We start from the raw sequence: 18,921 nt of genomic DNA, 5'->3' as shown, positions 1-18,921 counted from the left end.
GTATTTGGCTATATTAAAGTAAGTTAGAATCCTCAGACAGCACCTAGATCACCTGCTTTCCAGAACTGGTTAGCCTTGCAGCATTCGCTGGCTGTCAATCTAAAATTCATCAGCCTAATATCATCAATCTGAAATTTCCTGAAAGATTCACATATGTCAAAAGTTCAAATTCTGAGATCTGTCTACCATTGTAAAGATCTGCTAGGATGTGTAATTAAGGCATTCAAAATCTGAGAAAGTCTCTGAGCATCTTGAATTCTAAAGCTTGGCTAGAACATCCTGCATTTGTGATGTACTACAGTGTTATCTACAATTGTCTAGTGATGATAATACTTATGCATAAGTGGAAGATATAAGTTCTGGGTTCTCTACAGCCTACAGAAAGCTGAACTGATGTGTCCCACATCTTGAGAGAATGTTGTAATTCATAATATATGCTGGTTTAGGATGTACTCTGTTTCTAACTTTGAAAGTGAATTACTACTTACTACGAAAAGCTACTACCTGAAGAATATACAGGTGAATCTAACATTAGAGCTCTTAATATAAAACAAAAATATCTTACTCTGGGAACAAGGACCCTTACTTCCGTGCAGTGTACCAGCTAAGTGTATTATTAGATTGTAATTCTGTTAAGAAGTACATATGACTGAACTACACAGATATCAGGGAACGTCAGTTATTTTGTGTAGGTTGCTCTTCTTTTTACAATTGAGTTATAAAATTGGTGTCCTGGAGTCCCATATTGGAAAAATACCATGATACAGCATCAATGACACCATCATTTTCTGAGTGCACTGGTAGAATGGTAGCACACAGTTACACACAATTACTATCAGGTAGCACACAGATACCATTTACACACAATTACTATGAAAAACTGGACTGAGACACTCTAATGCTTGTATCTTAAGCATAAATATTTCAGTCTTGACATAAAATATATAAATGTATCGCAAGCAATGTCTAATAGTTAGAAACAGGGAGTAATTGCTGGATCTTTAACTCTCTAGGACAATGACATTGTAATCTAAATATAGCCAAAGATGTCAAAGTGGAGTATGTTAAAGCTAACACTGTAAAAATATTTTTCTGGAGTTTGTTTGCCAGAAGTTAGTTCTTACTACAAGTAAATACTGGATTTTAAATTTAGGTTTTTTTTTTCCTTCTCTTTTCAATTTTCTTCCAGCATATTCCATTCAGGGGCAGAATGTTCAAATGATTAGTCCCTCAAGTGAATCTCACCAGCAAGTTGTAGCAGTAGGGCAACCCTTAGCTCTTCAGCCACAGGGAACAGTTATGGTAAGTACAACTTGTAAATGATCTTACTTTGCTTAATTACTTCCTGCATCTCAGTGTGTCTCAAAACCAGGCTACAGATGCACAGCATTCTTACAAATAATGGTGAGCTGAACTATGATCCTAAGGCTTTAATTTGGAGCAGCCTGGACAGTAAAGTTATCTAATTGCAAAGAATTATTCTTGTTTTTTTCTGACTCTAACTCAGAAGTTCTTATCCAATTCCATTTGGAAAACTCTAGGTCTCAGCCGTGTTGTGCATATGTGGAGGTTCACTTAAGATGGACTGATTATAATAATGTGAAACTGGGAGGAGAGGGCAGTGATCAAATCATAGAATCACAGGATGGTTTGGGATGGAAAGGACCTTAAAGATCATCTCATTCCAACCCACTTGCCATGTGCAGGGACACCTTCCACTAGACCAGCTTGCTCAGAGCCCCATCCAACCTGGCCTTGAACACTGCCAGGGATGGGACGTCGACTACTTCCCTGGACAGCCTGGTCCAGTGACTCACCAGCCTCACAGTAAAGATTTCTTTTGTAATACTGAAACCTCTTCTCTTTCAATTTGAACCCATTCCCTCTTGTCCTGTCACTACATGCTCTTGCCCTGTTTTTCCTGGAAGTTCCTTTCAGGTACTGGAAGGCTGCAATTAGGTCATCCCTAAGCCTTCTCTTTACCAGGCTGAACAACCCTGATGCTCCCAGGCTTTCCTCATAGGAGGGGTGTTCTACCCCTCTGATCATCTTGGTGGCCCTCCAACAGAAGGATGTGCTTCCAGTGTTGGAGATCACAGCTGCTGGATGCAGCACTCAAGTACTCATATTCAGCTTCACCAAGATAAGCCTGAGAGAAGGAGAGATACTGAACTACTTCTCTAAAAAAACATATATCAGTAGTGCAAACAAAATAAGTTTTAAAGCACGTCAGTAAAAATTGGAAGTTTGCTAGAAACACTGTGATTGTAGAATGATAAAAATTGGATGTCTGTTTTGGTTGTTGTTTTTTCTTCGTAGCTGACCTCAAAAAATATCCAGTGTATGAGGACATTACTTAACTTAGCTCACTTCCATGGAGCAGTTCTTGGTACATCGTGGCAACTTGTCCTGGCTACCCTTCAGGTAATATTTCCCTCACAGGAAATATTTATGCCTTGCTGTTATGCCTTGGTGTTTTGCTATAATTTGGTTTTCAATTGCTCAGTAAGCAATAGAAGGTTTGAATCTTCTCATGGTGTACTGTGAATTGCCTTGAATAAGTACAGTAGCATTTCTCTTGAGTTCTGTTTGGCTGGAAGGTTGATGGCTAGCTTGAGTACAATGCTAATTTCTTCTCTGCCTGGAAAATGATCCTTTTGTATATTTCAGCATCTTGTGTGGATTCTGGGACTGAAGCCTAGTGTTGGGGGTGCATTAAAACCTGGAAGAGCTGTGGAAGGGCCAAGCACAGTAAGCCTGATATGTTTGTTTTTCACTTAATGATTATATAGTATTTTCTATTACAATTGTAATACATATTTCTGTCTTTTTTCAAGGTTCTGACTACAGCAGTTATGACTGATCTGCCATCTATATCCAGCATGATTTCAAAGCTTTTTGAAAACTCACAGTAAGAAACCTTATATTGTAATTAAAATAATATGTGTATATCAAACTTGACAGTGTTTTGATAGCAGTTATTTTTCAGGTACCTTGACGATGTGTCTTTACATCACTTAATAAATGCCCTTTGCTCCTTGTCTCTGGAAGCCATGGATATGGCCTATGGAAACAATAAGGTACAAAAAGAGTTATTTTTTTAGATGTTCCTATGAAACAGGCAGGAGACTTGTACATTTATTCTTTAACTATTTCTAATACTAAAACCAGTAATACCTTTGATGCTCTAGATTAAAAAATAAAATATGAACCAGAGAATATGTTGTTTTTAATGGTTCATACAGTTACGAGATTCTCTGAACATCCTCATTTCATTCTTGTGCTTTTTAAGGAATGTCGTGTGTTTCCATTAATAAGGTTGTGGGTGGATGAAACTTCTAAAAGCCCTTATAATTTCAGAGGTTAGGGATGCTGAGTAGCACAGTATGTTCTGTGAGATGCTCATTTTCATTTCAGTTTTCTCTTACAATGGACTTCAGGGAAAGCCTGACAATTAGGTATTTAAAACCTAATAAGTCATATTTTACTTGGGAAAACCATAGTTAGTAATCATATCAGCTTCAGTAAACAACCTTTAGCCCAGAAAGGTTGAAGATCCTGTGATTGGGGAAGATTGATTATATATTCTCCTCGTCGTAATCTTATTCCAGAGGAGAGTTTCTGAATTTTGTCCTTAATCTTTTACGCTAGAGATAATTAAGGCAGAGAACATGTTTTATATTTTGCCATTACAGCAAGAGAGAATGAATTTAATAAGCAAAGTTCGTGTTTAAAATCAGTTGAAAATTAGAGTAAGAAATCAGCAGAAATGAAAAGAGATAATGATTTCAGTGCAACAGTCATTTTGACTATATGTTGATTTTCAAAAAAGTAAAATTGACTGAAACTTAAAATATTTGCAGATATGTTTGATGAATGGGGAATTCATCATATTCCTGCAGAGAATTTATGAAGCAAATGAAAGATAAATAATGAGGATATGATGAAATTAAATACTCCAGATTTTTTGACATATAATTAGAAGTTGAAGAATTGCAATGGGGAGAAGGCTGTTTTGCTAGGTAAACGCGTTACAAAGCTGGTTGGAGCGAGGGCTGTGCGAAGGCGGGTTTGTGCAGCACCGGCATTGCTCTGGTTTTTGTCCGCCTGCTGCCCCCGTGTGGCCGCTCCTGCGGCACTGCGCTTGCCGCGGGCGCTCCCCGGCCTTCGCGGCCTGTGGAACGAGCTGCGCCTCGGCTTAGAAAACTATCCCCGAGCAAAATGCTCTCGCCTTATCGCAGCTACCTCAGAGTCATGTGCGCCAATTCCATTTTATTAAGGAACCATCACTTTTTGCTGTTGCTAAATTACTGGAAACGGGACTAGTTAACATGCGCAGGATTGAGATTCTTTGGAGACCTCTGACCGGTCATCTTCTGGAGGTAACTAATGCCTTTTATCACTTGTACTAGAATTTAGTTTGTATTAGTGAAAATATTGTGGAAATACGTTGTTAATGTGTAATTTAAGAAAAAAAAAATCTAAATTATATATTTTGGTTTAGGCACTTTATTGTTGCAACTTGAATGCATTATGGTTTGGATTTAAAAGTGAATTTATTATATTTAAATTATAATATTTTAATATCTCTTGGTAACTTTGTCTTTATGGTGCTGTCAGTCTTTATATGTTTTTGACACAGCATTGTCTAAAAAGATTGAGTAATTATTGTTCATGTATTTGTTCTAATTAAGGTAGTGCAAATTTACTGTTCAACACAGTACAAATACTTAGAATGATACTGAGATAGAATCTTCCTAGAATTGAAGCCAGGAGATTTATTAAGAAAGGGTTGGTTGTTTGGTTGTTTCTTTAATATTTAAGCTAACTTCTGAATGCTTTCCTTAAGAGAATACTGTTCAAGTATAAAAATGTCATAATCCTGTTGCATTTTTTTAGTATTTTAACTTCAATGTGAAAAATATACTTTATGAAGGAGAAAAACCTTACATTTTGAATTGAAAACTAAAAACAAGTGATTGAATGTAACTGTAGTTTTAATTCTCCACACATGTATATAGGAGAATAAAATGTAAGAACAGGGTTTGTTTTAGAGTGGGTAAAGGAGAAGGCTTTTCTTCCTCATAATTCAGAATATATCAGATACTTCCTTAGCACCAGTGCATTGTTTCAACCAGTATCAAGGATTGGCCATATCTTTTTATGGAAGCCACATAATACTTTATCTAGGAGAAAAAAAAAAAAAGATGCTTCTGGGTTTAAAGACTTAAAGCACAGGCATGTCTTTCTCTTGTTTATTATTTGCCCTACAAAACAATAAGGTTCACCATCCACATCTTGAAACTGTTTTCATCTAGGGAACAGTCTGTTTCAGTCTATTACCCACACAGTGCAGATAATCTGCCACTGTTTTGTAGGAAATAGAGTCTTTAATTTTTTTTCAAAATGTACTACCTTATTTCCTTTTAAACCTAAGTTGTTGAGGTACAATAAGGAAGGAGGAAACATCAGCTATGATTCAACTAAACACAACCTGAAGGAATAGCTTGTTCCCTGGTTCTGGAACTGGTCATCTGGACAGAATTAGAGCATGAAGTACTTCAAATTCTCTCTCTTTATTTTATATAAAATTTTTAAATGTAATTAAATCAGGAGAGCAGCTATTTCTTATCCACATTTTTAAGCATTAAGCTATCTCTTTTACCTTGTTCACCTTTTCAATTTGGCTAGTGGTTGATAATAGAATGGTCCACCACTTAAAGGCATCAGCCTTCTTTATGGTACTGTCTTGGACTTGACTCTGGGTTCTCACACCGTCAGAGCTAGGGCTGGAAGTGTGCGTGGGAATAATTGTGTAGTGGTCAGTGAAACTGTACACCTCCCACATTAGTTTGAGGGTAATGTATTAGATACAGCACAGTTCATACTAGCTATCTATTGAATTAATGTGCACAATGTTTTTAATTTTTATATTCTAAAAAAGAAATTAGGAAAATTGTTAGGTTTAGTGAATTTAGAGACAAAGAGAAATTAAGGTATACATTTGAAACTCAAGCTTAAAGATGCTCACTGTTGCTTTATCAAGTTTTTAAAATATTGGAGCATGAGGTTTATTTTATCTTCAATGTGTAGTTACTTTTTGTATTTGAGAGTATAGAAGACACTTTCTTTGTTGGCTACTGTCATGCTCACTTGATTATGTTAAGCAGTGTGTGAACCTTCCAGTTTTGTAACTTTAGGTTAAGTTAAACCTGAGAGTCTTAGGCATTTATTGAAGGGTTGTTTGGTGCTTTTTAATCAGTCCTTATCAGAATTAGCAGTTAGTTTATTCATTTTGGAAAATTTACTTCCATTAATTATGTATGTAATTTTCATTGTTTCCTTCTGTGTCTTTCACTGCTTCCTATTGCTTCCTTATTCAGAAGGTATGTCTATCCAAATGATAAATTTCTTTTTTTTACTATGAAGCCAAATTTTACCATTTAGATATTTATTGTATTATTCTTATACTATTGTATGTACATTCTTATATAATTAAAATACCAGTTTTTAATGTATTATATATGTTGGTTAAATAAAAATTACTTTAAACAAAACATTGCTGTATTTTCAGGTCTGTCAGCATCCCAACTCCAGAATGAGAGAATGGGGAGCAGAAGCTTTAACTTCTCTCATTAAAGCAGGACTGACATTCAGACATGATCCTCCATTATCTCAAAATCAGGTAAGTTTAAAAAAAAAAGTAAGTTTAGGAGCAGATGCTTTCCTCCTTCATTCATAAAACAACTTTGCTATTGAGTATATAATGCCTGTAGCTGTAACACTCAGATGTAACTGTTGTGAACCACCACATGCATTCTAATGACCTATCCTCTTTCATTTTTCAAATACCTAACTACGAGTGATGCTTGCATGTTATGTCCATTTCTTAGAACAAATAAATTATGGGTCACCCCCATGAGTGCAAAACAATTCCAGAATGTTTAGTAGTATATATGTGATGCTAAGTAGAAAATGTGTTGCCTAACCTTCAAAATTACAGCTGTTCAATCCATTATTAATAAAACATTCTAATATTTTTACTGAGACTTATTGGATATTTTTCCATGGTCTCTTGAGGTGGAAGCTGAGTGTAGCCCTGCTGAGTGAGCATAAAGTTGCATGACACTTTTTATGCAACTGTAGTAGCTTCTGTAGCCACTTCCTGAGGAACCTGGAGAACATGAGCCAGGAAGGTAGGTTTTCTGCAAAGGCCCTTTATTTAGTGAGTGAGCTACTGCATTAATTCAATAAATCTTTCATTTGTACTATATGTTTTCACTCATACGTAAAATACTTAAGAATCAGTTAAATGTTAGCATCCTTAATATGCTTTACTGTTTACTTTTAGAGACTGCAGTTGCTTTTATTGAATCCACTAAAGGAGCTGTCAAACATTAGTCATCCTGATATCAGGATCAAGCAGCTGGAGTGTGTGCTACAGATTTTACAGAGTCAGGGTGACAGCTTAGGACCTGGTTGGCCATTGGTGCTTGGAGTCATGGGGGCAATCCAAAGTGATCAGGGGTAAGTGGTGGAAATAAAATTTTAAACTCATGTAAGATAAGAACAGTAGAAAAAATTCTGCTGATATTTTTGTACTTTAATAGCCACTTCAATAATCATAATTGCGTTGTAATTTTTGGCTTGTGAAAAATTTTACTCAACAAAAATACACTTTTTAATTCTTTCTGAAACTCACTTTATTTTACTGAATTAATCTTCCAAAAGACCAGAATATGATTCCATTCTGCATTCTCCTGTAGTCAGCATGCAGTATACACTGAGGAGTACTCAGTGTGCCATTTAATTTGACCTTGACCATCTGGTGGACACATCTCTGGTGCTTGCCAATATGTCTGTGTGAATCAGCTCTTGCTCAGTTTATATATTATTTCTTTTTCTTCTTAAATCTTCTAATAGAATCTAGTGTGTGTTTTCTTCTGATAGCTCTCTCTTTTTCTTGAAGCCTTCCTACCTAAATGGTTGCTGGTAGCAGAAGGATGGAAGATTATTTACTGCCTGTGGGTGAATGCCTTGACTTACAAAATTGATTCTGTTGCCAGCAGAGATGGACTTGTTCTCTGCCCACAAGGGAAAGTGAGAGATGAAGTTGCAATGAGTATTTTTGAAATGAGCAATGAATTGAAATCTGCCTTTGCAACTGTAAGCACCAAGAATTATACCCACACATTCAAACCATATTTATTGGTTTTTTAGGTGCTAGTCAAGACTAGCAGCAAGATAGGTCAACATATAACACTAGTGTCGGTAGAATTCTCCTTGACATATCTCTCCTTTTGTCTCACCTTAGCTTTAGTCTTCTAGTCATATAAAAACCTAAAGACCCTTCAAATGCTTGAAGGATTTTGCTCTTGGACCAGTATTGTTTGCACTGGCACCTACCAAAATTCCCAAGGATTTTGGCATTCTTGGTTGTGAGCATCCTCTTTTTCTGTAATTAAGCTTCCTTTGGTAGTTGTTGTTTCCACACTTGGTGCAATGTCTTCCTGCATGCCTTTTGATTTTCACTGTTGTTAGTGATGGATGAGAACCACCACAAATTCCTTCTCAAGACAGTCTTCAGATCCCATTAAATCTCAAACCCATATCTCACTGGCCGATATCTCAAGATGTTACTAACATCTTGTGTTATATCTTACTCTCCTCCTACAAAGTATATGGAATAATCTACTTCAACTACATAGTGCTGTTTGTCCACCTCATATTGAGTAGGAAAAAATAAAGCATGCCTCCTTTTCCTTGAGAAAGAACTTAATTTCTTACCTAAGTTACAGTTGTGAGTACAAAATGCAGATGCTATTATCATACTTTAAATAGTAACTTACTGACCACAAGACTTTATTCACAAGTATCTTCCCTCTGATCAGTGAACATCCTGGATTCCAGGACAAAAATCCATTTGCCTTCCTGGAGAACTTCTTTCCAGGCTTTTATAAATACAGAAAATGCTGTTTTGATAACCAAAAACCATACTTTGGTCACTTCTGGATTGTACAGTGCTATCCTGCCAACCTGAAGGAAGCCTGTCTTTGAAGACTTTTTCAGTGGAAAGCCTCTGTTTATTTTAAGCATAGATGAAGCCCTACACAGTCTTAAGATTTCCCACTGAGCTTAAGTTTCTTCTATTTATAGTTACCTTTTCGTGGTCACCTGTAACACCAAGGACAGTTCCACAATTTGAAGAGTTTTATCACTGTTGCTACTTGCATGAGGGACTTCAAAACCTTTCTTCAAGCACATAGTAATGTGGGACCTTAATTTGGAAAAACTGTTCTGAATTTGTTCCTGCATTTGAAGTTTAGAAAGACAGGTTACTTTCACATTAACTCAGTACTTCAAAATGAGTGGTGGAACTATACTTTAATTTCCTGCCTCCTTCTCTTTTCTCTTAGAATCCTTGAAGGTCACATACCTCTGAAACTGTGTACTGCAGGGGGAATGCAGCAGTTTTGGGTCTGTTTCAATTTATAGACTCCTCTAATGAGTATGGGGGAAATATTGTGTGAGTCTATCCTCTACCAGTATAGCAATGATAAATACTTTGATCTTACATGGTAGGATGGATATTTCTCTGCAGTATTCATCGTATTAGAGAATTATTAGTTGTACCATTACTGTCCATGTGAAGTTTCGTGTGTATTCCTCTGGTTTCTATATTATGTTGGTTGTTACAATACAGTGGAAATGGTCCACCTCTGATTTTGTTTTTGGATTAATAAAAAAAAAAGAATCATTTGTAATTCTGGAATAGGTAACTGACATGTCTATTGTCTGAAATTTTTTTCCCAGGATATATATCCTGAAGGACACCAAGTTTCTGCATTACAAAACTTTGAAGTTATTTCTGTTGTCCATTAAACATTGAAAAAATCCTGCAGTGAAATTTAAATGCAGCTTCCCTATTTTGTGTTACCTACACTCCACCACTCCTTTTGATTTCTTCATTTTGTCTGTCACTGAACAAGATTTTAGTTGTGAATGGCCTTGCTGCTTCTGAGAACTCCTTCTTGCAAACCTTTTCTGTACTATATTTTTATGTTTGTATTCAGAATCTAATTCTGAAGGCAAGTAATTATTAAGGATCTGTTTAAGGGTAGATATTTTGAAAAGTTTTTGTCTGATATAAGGTAGTATTGAAGCAAGTAAGACTATGATTATATTAATGTGCATCTTTCCTAAGAAATAAAAACAAATTTTGCCCACCTGTTTGGCATACTTGAAGTAATTTGTAACTGCTGATACAAGAAACTCTTCAGAACAGCTTACTCTTTGGAAGATTATCATGCTTAAATTAAGCTTGTTTTTTTTGGTTTTTTTTTTTTTTGTCCGTTGTGGCTTTTTTCGAATGTTCTGGCTAACACATTTGAACTAACAAGCCTTAGAACTCTGAAACAGAGAAGTAAAATTAGCTAAGGACCATTGGAAAGTCTAAACTTCCAACTCCACTAGGTAGTTAACATGGACTAAACTACTTCCTCAGAATTTTAAGCTTCAACCTATAATTTTATCTCAAAAAACCAATTTAAAGTGGTGCAAATTCTTCTCAAAAACATTAGTTTCATTTTTTCTTTTATTATTTAATAATGCTGTCTCCTGGGGTATTGTATTAAAAATATTTCCATGCTCTTGAAGAAATGTGAAATGAGTGTGTGTGTGTGCTTTGTTTTTATTTTGTTTTTTTAAGAGAGTCCTTAATACGGACTGCATTCCAGTGTCTTCAGCTGGTTGTGACCGACTTCCTTCCTACAATGCCATGTACTTGTCTGCAGATAGTTGTTGAAGTTGCAGGAAGCTTTGGACTTCACAATCAAGAGCTAAATATTAGCTTAACTTCAATTGGTTTGCTGGTGAGTTTTGTATTAACCTACAGTGATGCTGCTTCTGCCTTTCATTTTTGCTTTTCTTTTTTAACGAAAACTTACCTTTCGTCAGTTATACAAATGAAAGCCACAGCCTAGCTTTTTGGGTTCTTACTGAACTCCCATGCTGTCATTTGGAATCATAGGTAAATTGAGTGAGCACATCTTGCCTTTAATCTCCATGATTCCTGCCTTACTAAAAGAAATAGTATTGCATTGTAAGCATGTTCATCAGTATCTTAATACATATTTTTATGCCCCCATAACAAGAACGTAAAAGCTGAGAAAGAAGAGTAATTTTTGGACCTTGCAATATTTATGTGATGACCTTATTTCACCGATGTAGGGAAATTAATATCTTGATGTACTTTGCAAAATACTTTGTGAAAATAAGAGGCAATTTATTTCATGATCATTAAAGTATTACCCTATTTTTATTGTACAACACTATATGTCTTATTTATTTTGTAGTGGAATATTTCAGATTATTTTTTCCAAAGAGGTGAAATAATTGAAAAGGAGCTAAACAAAGAAGAAGCAGTGTTGCAGAAACAGGCAGAAGAAAAAGGAGTGTTGCTGAACAGACCTTTCCATCCTGCATCACCATTTGACTGCCTTTGGTTATGCCTGTATGCCAAACTTGGAGAACTGTGTGTGGATCCCCGACCTGCAGTTAGAAAGAGCGCTGGGCAGACATTGTTTTCTACTATTGGTGCTCATGGAACTTTACTGCAACATTCAACGTGGCACACAGTAATATGGAAGGTATGATGTGTAAGCTTCCTCTGAAGATTTTGTAATGAGCATTTACGTTCTATTAACCATTGACCATTTACCATTTAATAACCATTATCACTTAGATAATTTTTTAGGACTTTCTAAAGATAACATAAGGTGACAGAAATCTGATCTCTTGGGTTTTGGGAATGTTTTTTACACTTTGTCTTCTCTAGCCTTTAAAGCGTCTTCTAAAATACAATTATAATATCCTGTTTATTTATTTTTTACTCAAGAGTTCTATAAAAAGATGGTTTCCTTCCTACAAGAATGAATGACTTGTCTTTTGTGTGAAAATGGAGATGTTTGAGGGTCATGTGACTGGGCTGATTTGGTACTAGATGGAGCCTTGCTTTGCATTCTGTTTTGAGTCTTTCAAGAGGATCTATCAAATGCTGTGTTCTAAGTCACAGTCATGTTTGTTGTGCTTTGTGGAAACTTCAGGCTATATTTGAGCCTGCCTGCTGTACCTGTGAAGTGCCTGAGATCCACTGAGTTTAGTGTTCTCTTGGTGCTGACATTGTTCTTGGCAGGTTTGAGTGTGCTATTTCTAGCCCTTCTCAAGTGGCCATCACTTGACTGATTGTTAATCTTGACTGCTGTGGAGACTGTTTAGAACAAGGGAATTTTCAGGGTGACATAGTGACAGAAAGGATTATGAGGATAATGAAATAATTACTGTTTTTGTTGGTTTACTATGAACACAACTATGTTATTTGAAAAATTGCATTTTTCCTCTTTTTTTCTGGCTATTACAGGTTTTATTTCACCTGTTGGATAGGGTTCGAGAATCTTCTACGACAGCTGACAAAGAGAAGATTGAATCAGGAGGAGGCAACATTCTCATTCATCATTCAAGGGATACAGCTGAGAAACAGTGGGCTGAGACATGGGTATTAACACTGGCTGGAGTTGCAAGAATATTTAACACTAGGAGATACTTACTGCAGCCTCTAGGTAAAATTTATAGATATTAAAAGACACAGTGATAAACTTTCTGCTTTTGTATGTTCTCTTCATACAAAATATATATATTCTCTTCACACAGTTAATATAGTGGACAAGAAGCTTAATCTTAGCTCAAAAATGTTTTTTGTTGTGTCACCTCAAATGTTATGAAAATTATGGCATTACTAATTCATGCTTCGTAGAGCCAAAAATTGTAACTACAGATTTCCTCTTCTTATCACAGTCCTTGAGATTAAATCTCAGTAGTCACAATTCAGTCCCAATTCTGGGTGCTAAATAGCTTTAAATTATAGTAGACTGATAACAATAATACTTTGTCTCTTCTTTTGTCAGAACGTGCTTTTCCTTTTATCTGTCTAAGGGAATGCAACACTTGCCTGGAACTCTTCTGTGGTATCATTGTGTCAAATTTAACAGTACTCTGAGAACAGAAAGAGAACTTACCTGTAAATTCAGTGGAGTATTGAACATTTACATTGTTCAGCTGTATATAGTAATATTTTACAATAGCTTGGTAATTTCTACAAGGAAAAAGTGCAAAAGGAATAGAGAATATATAGCTTACAAAGAAAAGTCCTCATTAGATTAATCTACCTTCAGCATCCTACAGTATGCAATTAATGTATATTAACTGTAATGTATATTAACCAAAATGAAATAAATAAATTGTTGTATTTCATTTTGGTCATTTGTGATACAAATGACAGCTAGTAAGTCTATCAGTCATTTGCAGAAATGTAGTAGAATTTAGGCTATATTAAACTTAAGTTAAAATTGAATAAAAAAAATAGGACTACTTTAATTATTCAAACCCTGTAATTAGCAATATAGAAAATTGAAGGTTAAGGCTAAATTTAATTAAAAAAATAATGCCTCAAATGAAATCTTTCCACAGTACAATTATCAGAGCATTTTAAAATAAATTCTTTATAAATGAGTAATTGCATTAGTTTGACCCTAATTTCTTGTGTGGGCTTAACCCTTCTTAAAATCAACAGGCATCTAGTATGTTTAAGAATAAATCTGGTTTACTCTACTGAATGAAGAAAATGTATTTTATTGGTATGGGATGTAGTACGTGATTTTTTTTGCTAGCAAATTTAGCATGAACATAGGTATATTGTTTCAGTCTTCATATTTGTCTTTCTCTGTCATATTCAATTCTTTCAGCTTATGGTTGAACTGATATAAAAGTCATTAAAGTGGCCACCTAATCTCTTGAAATTTCTGTGTATTAGACTAACAAGTACATGAGCAGCCTTTTAGAGAGGCAGAATGGGTAGGAATGGGAATAGGAAGCAAGTTCCAAAATGATTCCCTCCTCTCTCTTTTTTTAAATAGGAGACTTTTCCCAAGCCTGGGATGTTCTTCTTGATCACATCCAGTCAGCAGCACTTAGCAAAAATAATGAAGTTTCCTTGGCTGCTCTGAAAAGCTTCCAGGAAATCCTACAAATTGTTTCTCCTGTTCGAGACTCTGAGAAGCCTGAGACACCACCTGCCATCAATGTTTCTGTACCTTTGGTGGTAGGGACAACTACTGCCACTAGTCTTGGCAGATCATTCATGAGAACAGACTCCATAGGAGAAAGAATAGGAAGATATAATGGATCTGAACCTCCTGTAATAACAGATGAGATTGAAGATTTGAATCTTTGGTGGGCAGCTTGGAACAGCTGGTATAGGATTGGATCAGAAAGTACAAAGCCTCCAATTACTTGTGATAAATTGACTTTCATTCCCAGCCAGCCTTTTCTTACAGCATTAATTCAGATATTCCCAGCTCTTTACCAACACATCAAAACTGGTTTCAGCATGGATGATCTCCAAAAGCTGGGTGTCATTTTGCACGGTGCTGTTTCAGTTCCAATCAGTTCAGATGCTTCCCCTTTCATCCTTCCATCTTACACTGAAGCAGTTCTGACAAGTTTACAGGAAGCAGTGCTTACAGCTTTAGATGTTTTACAAAAGGTAATAATGCAACTTCTAGTGTGTGAAAGGTAAACTACAGTGTGTGCTACTTCTACTCTATAGAACGATATTGGGGTGATTTAAATATGATTAAAAAAATATTTATAATTGCACAGTGTGTTGTATTTTAACAATCAGATCTCCATTCCTGCTGCAAAATAGATGCTCTGCATTGAAAGGAATGGTGTAATCTTTATGAAATGTGCTTTTGCTTGATTGCAGAAGTACCTTAAGTGTTGTGCTGTGTTTGTAGCCATTTACATGTCCATCTAATATTGAAGTACTGTTGATGTTGATACTGTTGATGTTGATACTGATGTTGATGTTGATACTGAAGGTCTGTACATGGAGATGGAGGAACAGTCCTACAGTGTTCCATATGATGTCCAGGTGCTGCCATGAACAGTTTAGAAAGAACAGTGATTGAGAACTTACAGTTTACACAAAGCATAAAATATAGAATGTTTTCTGGCAGATTACCTACATTCTTGACTCTTATTAATCAGTTATTTAAGGAAAATGCTGCATCTCTGCTTAAGAAATTCTTACTATAGAACTCATGCTCAAAGAGCACCCTTCATGCAAGTAAATCTATAAATAACAAATGAGGGTGCTCTTTCTCTGAAAGCCAAAAAAAAGGACAATAGTACTGCTTGCTTCTTTCTTTTTGCAGTTGTAAAATATCTCCTTGCAAAATTCAGTGCTCATTCACAAAATTGATTTATTCAGAAGAAGCAGAGTTGATAATGAATTAAATAATGCATTTATATTAAGCACTACTTAAAAAAAAAACACCCCCCCCAAAAACAAACAAACAAACAAACAAAAAACCAACAAAACAAACTTACTTGGGAAATGCCAGAATTAAAATATGTACATGACCTGGCTTCATTCCCTTTGGGCTTTCATGTTAGGACTACTTTGCTTAACTATGTGGCTATATATTCCCCCCCTGCTGCTGTCAGGATCCTGTCCCATTTAGCTCATGGAACGCATGGTGGGTGCCAAACAAGCAGCAATTCAGTGTCTTGTTTTCTCGTTTGCTTAGTGTGAGCTGATTCATCTCAAACATATGCAAGCAAGGTAGAATAATTACCTTGCAGCCATTCCTTTAGCTGATGGCTTTAACAAATATTCATTCATGTATTTTGAAAACAGAGGTATAAGAATAGCATCATAAAAAGGCTTAGGTTGGAAAGAACCTTAAAGATCATCTAGTTCCAACCACCCCTGCCATGGAAATGCTGTGGAGTGAATTATTTTGTTTAAATTTCAATTCACTTTGCTTGGATAGAAGTTGGTATTAAATCTCAGTTTTGTATGTGGGTGTATAAATAACATGAAGTTTTAAAACTAGTCAAGTCAACATTTTCATCCTTTTCCAGTCAGGCGTGACCCTTTTCTAGCCTTCCTTTTCCAGCAGCTCATTCTAGCCCAAATCCTGTATTTGCCATTTGATCAGTCCATTTATTTATCTCAGATTTTTCTGGTTTTTAGTCTCCTTATCCAGATGATCTTAGTTTTCAAAGGCTGCAGGCATTAGGGCTTTTCAAAGAAGGGGTTACCAAAGTTTTTAACATGAGGGAAAACTGCACATTATTATACTCTTGTTCTTGTCAAGATGTTTTAGCTGAAGGTTTCTAAACAATAACAAAAGCAATAACTCTACATGAGAAAGTGAGATCTCTCCTCTTCCCCACTCCCAGTGTCAATGGGTTACCATGGCAGTTACAAGCCTTTGCAAATACAGACTTCCATAAGATGGTACCTCAAATCTCCCATCTGACCTATAGTTATGTTACTAACACAACTAACTGGAGATCCTAAAAACATTGAAGTATTTTTGGACATCAGTAAGTTCTCTGAAGTTGCGCGATTGCTCCTCTTGGCTGTATAAACATAGTACAGTTCACATGGCAAGGCAGCCAGCCAGTGCTGATGTGAAGCAAAGGCCATGAGTCAGATGGTTTTGTTTTAGGCCAGAGTACCTTCTTCATCTCTTGAAATCAGCTGATACTCTCAGGAGTACGTACACACAGAAAGCATTAAAGCAGGAGTACACAGTGGAAGCATTAAAGAAGAGTATGTAAATATTTGCATATTTGATTAATCTTTGAAACAAAACATTTCTCTGTGTTTGCGTGTAGCATCAGGTTCTTTGCTGATACAGGAAGACTTGGGCCAGTTCTGATTTTCTCTGAAGTTGTGGAACAATTCTGCAGTTTGAATAGCATGAAAAAAACCTAACATTTTTCAGATTGAGCCCAGACTAGTTTAATAAATATATTTTATAATGTGATTCCACTAACAAAGGACACCATTGCAACTCAAGAACATGGGAATGGAAGGGATCTTTGCATCTCTTTTCAGGCTTCCATATGTTGAGACCATTTTACACCATTTGTTCAATTCCTTTTATTTCTCATTAGAACTCATCCTCTAGTCTTTAAGTGCTGTAGTATAGGGGACTTCGGGGTTTTTTGGTAGTGTAAGTACATTGTTCCCGAATGTTTCACATGTTAAAGCAAGATTATGAGTTTTAGCTATGCCAAACCATATAATTCTCATTTTATTTCTATTCCTTTCAATAAGGCACTCTTTTAACTACTTTTTGAAGCCTTCTATGATTTACTTCTGAGATTTAAATGTTTATTGAAGTAGAACTTAAAGATGTGGCTGAGATCTATATACAAGATCTCAGTCTTATATAAAGTCTTATATAAGACTTTATTTTACTGACAAATCAAAGAAGAGTTTGTGAAGAAAAGTTATCTTTTATTGGATGAGATAGCTGTATTTACTGAACTATATATACCCAGGTATATTGCAACTTTATTTACTTCAATAAAGTAACAAAATTTAATTTCCTTTACCTATTGGAACTATACACGATCTTTCATACAGTATGACTCTTGCATAGTCTTATATGGGGAGTTTTCTGTAGGAGTTCTTTGTACTGATGCAGGTGTTAGAGCAAAAAGTCAAGAAATATATATTAAACTTCTGTATTTTCTTTTGATAAAGGCTATATGTGTGGGATCAGAAGGTATGCAGATAATGTATCCTGCAATCTTTGACCAACTACTGGCCTTTGTAGAATTTTCCTGCAAGCCTCCACAGTATGGACAGTTGGAAACAAAGCATATTGCAAATGCAAAGTATAATCAGGTAATTAATTAGAAATCTCACTCGTTTCACTTGGCTGGTTAATCCAATTCAGCTTCAGATATAGGTTGTCCAGCAAGATGCATTTGTTCAATCTGTAAAAATTTAACTGCATGTTGTGTAATAAGCTTTTTTTTACATACTTTTATTATCTTCTTTTACTCTCTTTGCATTTTTGTTTGCTTTTGTACTTTGTATTCCTTCATGTAGGAAAGATCTGGCTTGGACACCAGACAAATGTGTCTGAATTTGTACATTAATTAATCTAAAATAATTTGTCCTACAAGAGATACTAAATTTAATACAGAGACATGATAATTTTGAATGGAGAAAATTCCCTCAAGCTGCAGATTTTTGAATTGCACGTGCTGTAAAGAAATGGAACATGTTCAGTGATTCTTTTTATCTGTGTACACTGCTATTCACTAAGCATGAGCATCTGATTCAGTGTAATCAAAGAGGTAACTATTATGTATGTATTAATTCTTCTTATTCTGTTTGTCCTGCAACACAATGGAATCACACTAGATACAACTTTTTGCACCGGTGAGTTAAATTTCCTTAAAGATTGTCCTAATGTAGTTGTCTTGCTTAGACTGCAACATTTCTCCTACTTAAATGTACTTTACTTCAATGTAGAGTACATTTTCATAGCCAGACTATGTTATATTTGCAGTTTTGTGGCTTGGACCATATTCTTAGCAAACCTTGCATGCATTAAACTGAGAGTTCAGTGCAAAACATACACTTTCTGTTCCTTAATTAATATCTTTTCACATATAATTTAGTAATTTACTAATTCCTTTTCCTAGGCGGAATGGGTGGCATTGAACTACGTACCATTTGCAGAGAGATCATTGGAAGTTGTGGTGGACTTATACCAAAAGACAGCTTGCCACAAAGCTGTGGTAACAGAGAAGGTTCTTCAGAACATTATTAAGGTAAAAGTTTGACCTGCATGTGCTCTGAATTTAATGAGCTTATATTGAAAATCATGAGTTTTATTTTCAGCTAGTGTCGACAAACACTTTCTGGGAAGCTTCAAGCTGTTATAAACAGATTGATATTTTATGAAGAGGAGCAGTAGGGAATAATTTCTTTTGAAGCTGGAAGGCTATTAATCTATTTGTATTGTTCTTAGCTGGGTAATGTCAGCA

The 18,921-nt window shown here is 35.6% G+C and overlaps 1 protein-coding gene across 10 annotated transcripts in view; it reads left to right on the top strand.

Annotated features, from left to right (window-relative positions):
• The window catches only part of MON2 (MON2 homolog, regulator of endosome-to-Golgi trafficking), a 105,614-nt gene that overhangs the window by 31,835 nt on the left and 54,858 nt on the right, over positions 1-18,921 (top strand). For 8 of the 10 annotated variants that reach the window (XM_053942728.1, XM_053942729.1, XM_053942731.1 and 5 more), the window contains exons 15-29: positions 1,190-1,302; positions 2,320-2,424; positions 2,671-2,751; positions 2,838-2,911; positions 2,990-3,080; positions 4,281-4,382; positions 6,575-6,685; positions 7,352-7,527; positions 10,709-10,871; positions 11,355-11,648; positions 12,419-12,617; positions 13,971-14,599; positions 17,624-17,767; positions 18,293-18,310; positions 18,577-18,705. In XM_053942728.1, the coding sequence (XP_053798703.1) occupies positions 1,190-1,302; positions 2,320-2,424; positions 2,671-2,751; positions 2,838-2,911; positions 2,990-3,080; positions 4,281-4,382; positions 6,575-6,685; positions 7,352-7,527; positions 10,709-10,871; positions 11,355-11,648; positions 12,419-12,617; positions 13,971-14,599; positions 17,624-17,767; positions 18,293-18,310; positions 18,577-18,705 (2,429 nt within the window). The remainder of the gene's footprint in view (positions 1-1,189; positions 1,303-2,319; positions 2,425-2,670; positions 2,752-2,837; positions 2,912-2,989; positions 3,081-4,280; positions 4,383-6,574; positions 6,686-7,351; positions 7,528-10,708; positions 10,872-11,354; positions 11,649-12,418; positions 12,618-13,970; positions 14,600-17,623; positions 17,768-18,292; positions 18,311-18,576; positions 18,706-18,921) is intronic. The other 2 variants (XM_053942730.1, XM_053942735.1) reach the window with 1 other exon arrangement.

The sequence above is a fragment of the Vidua chalybeata genome, chromosome 5, assembly GCF_026979565.1.
Source record: "Vidua chalybeata isolate OUT-0048 chromosome 5, bVidCha1 merged haplotype, whole genome shotgun sequence".
NCBI lineage: Eukaryota > Metazoa > Chordata > Aves > Passeriformes > Viduidae > Vidua > Vidua chalybeata.
The sequence above is the reverse complement of the archived record's forward strand: the minus strand, read 5'-3'. Positions and strand labels throughout refer to the sequence as shown.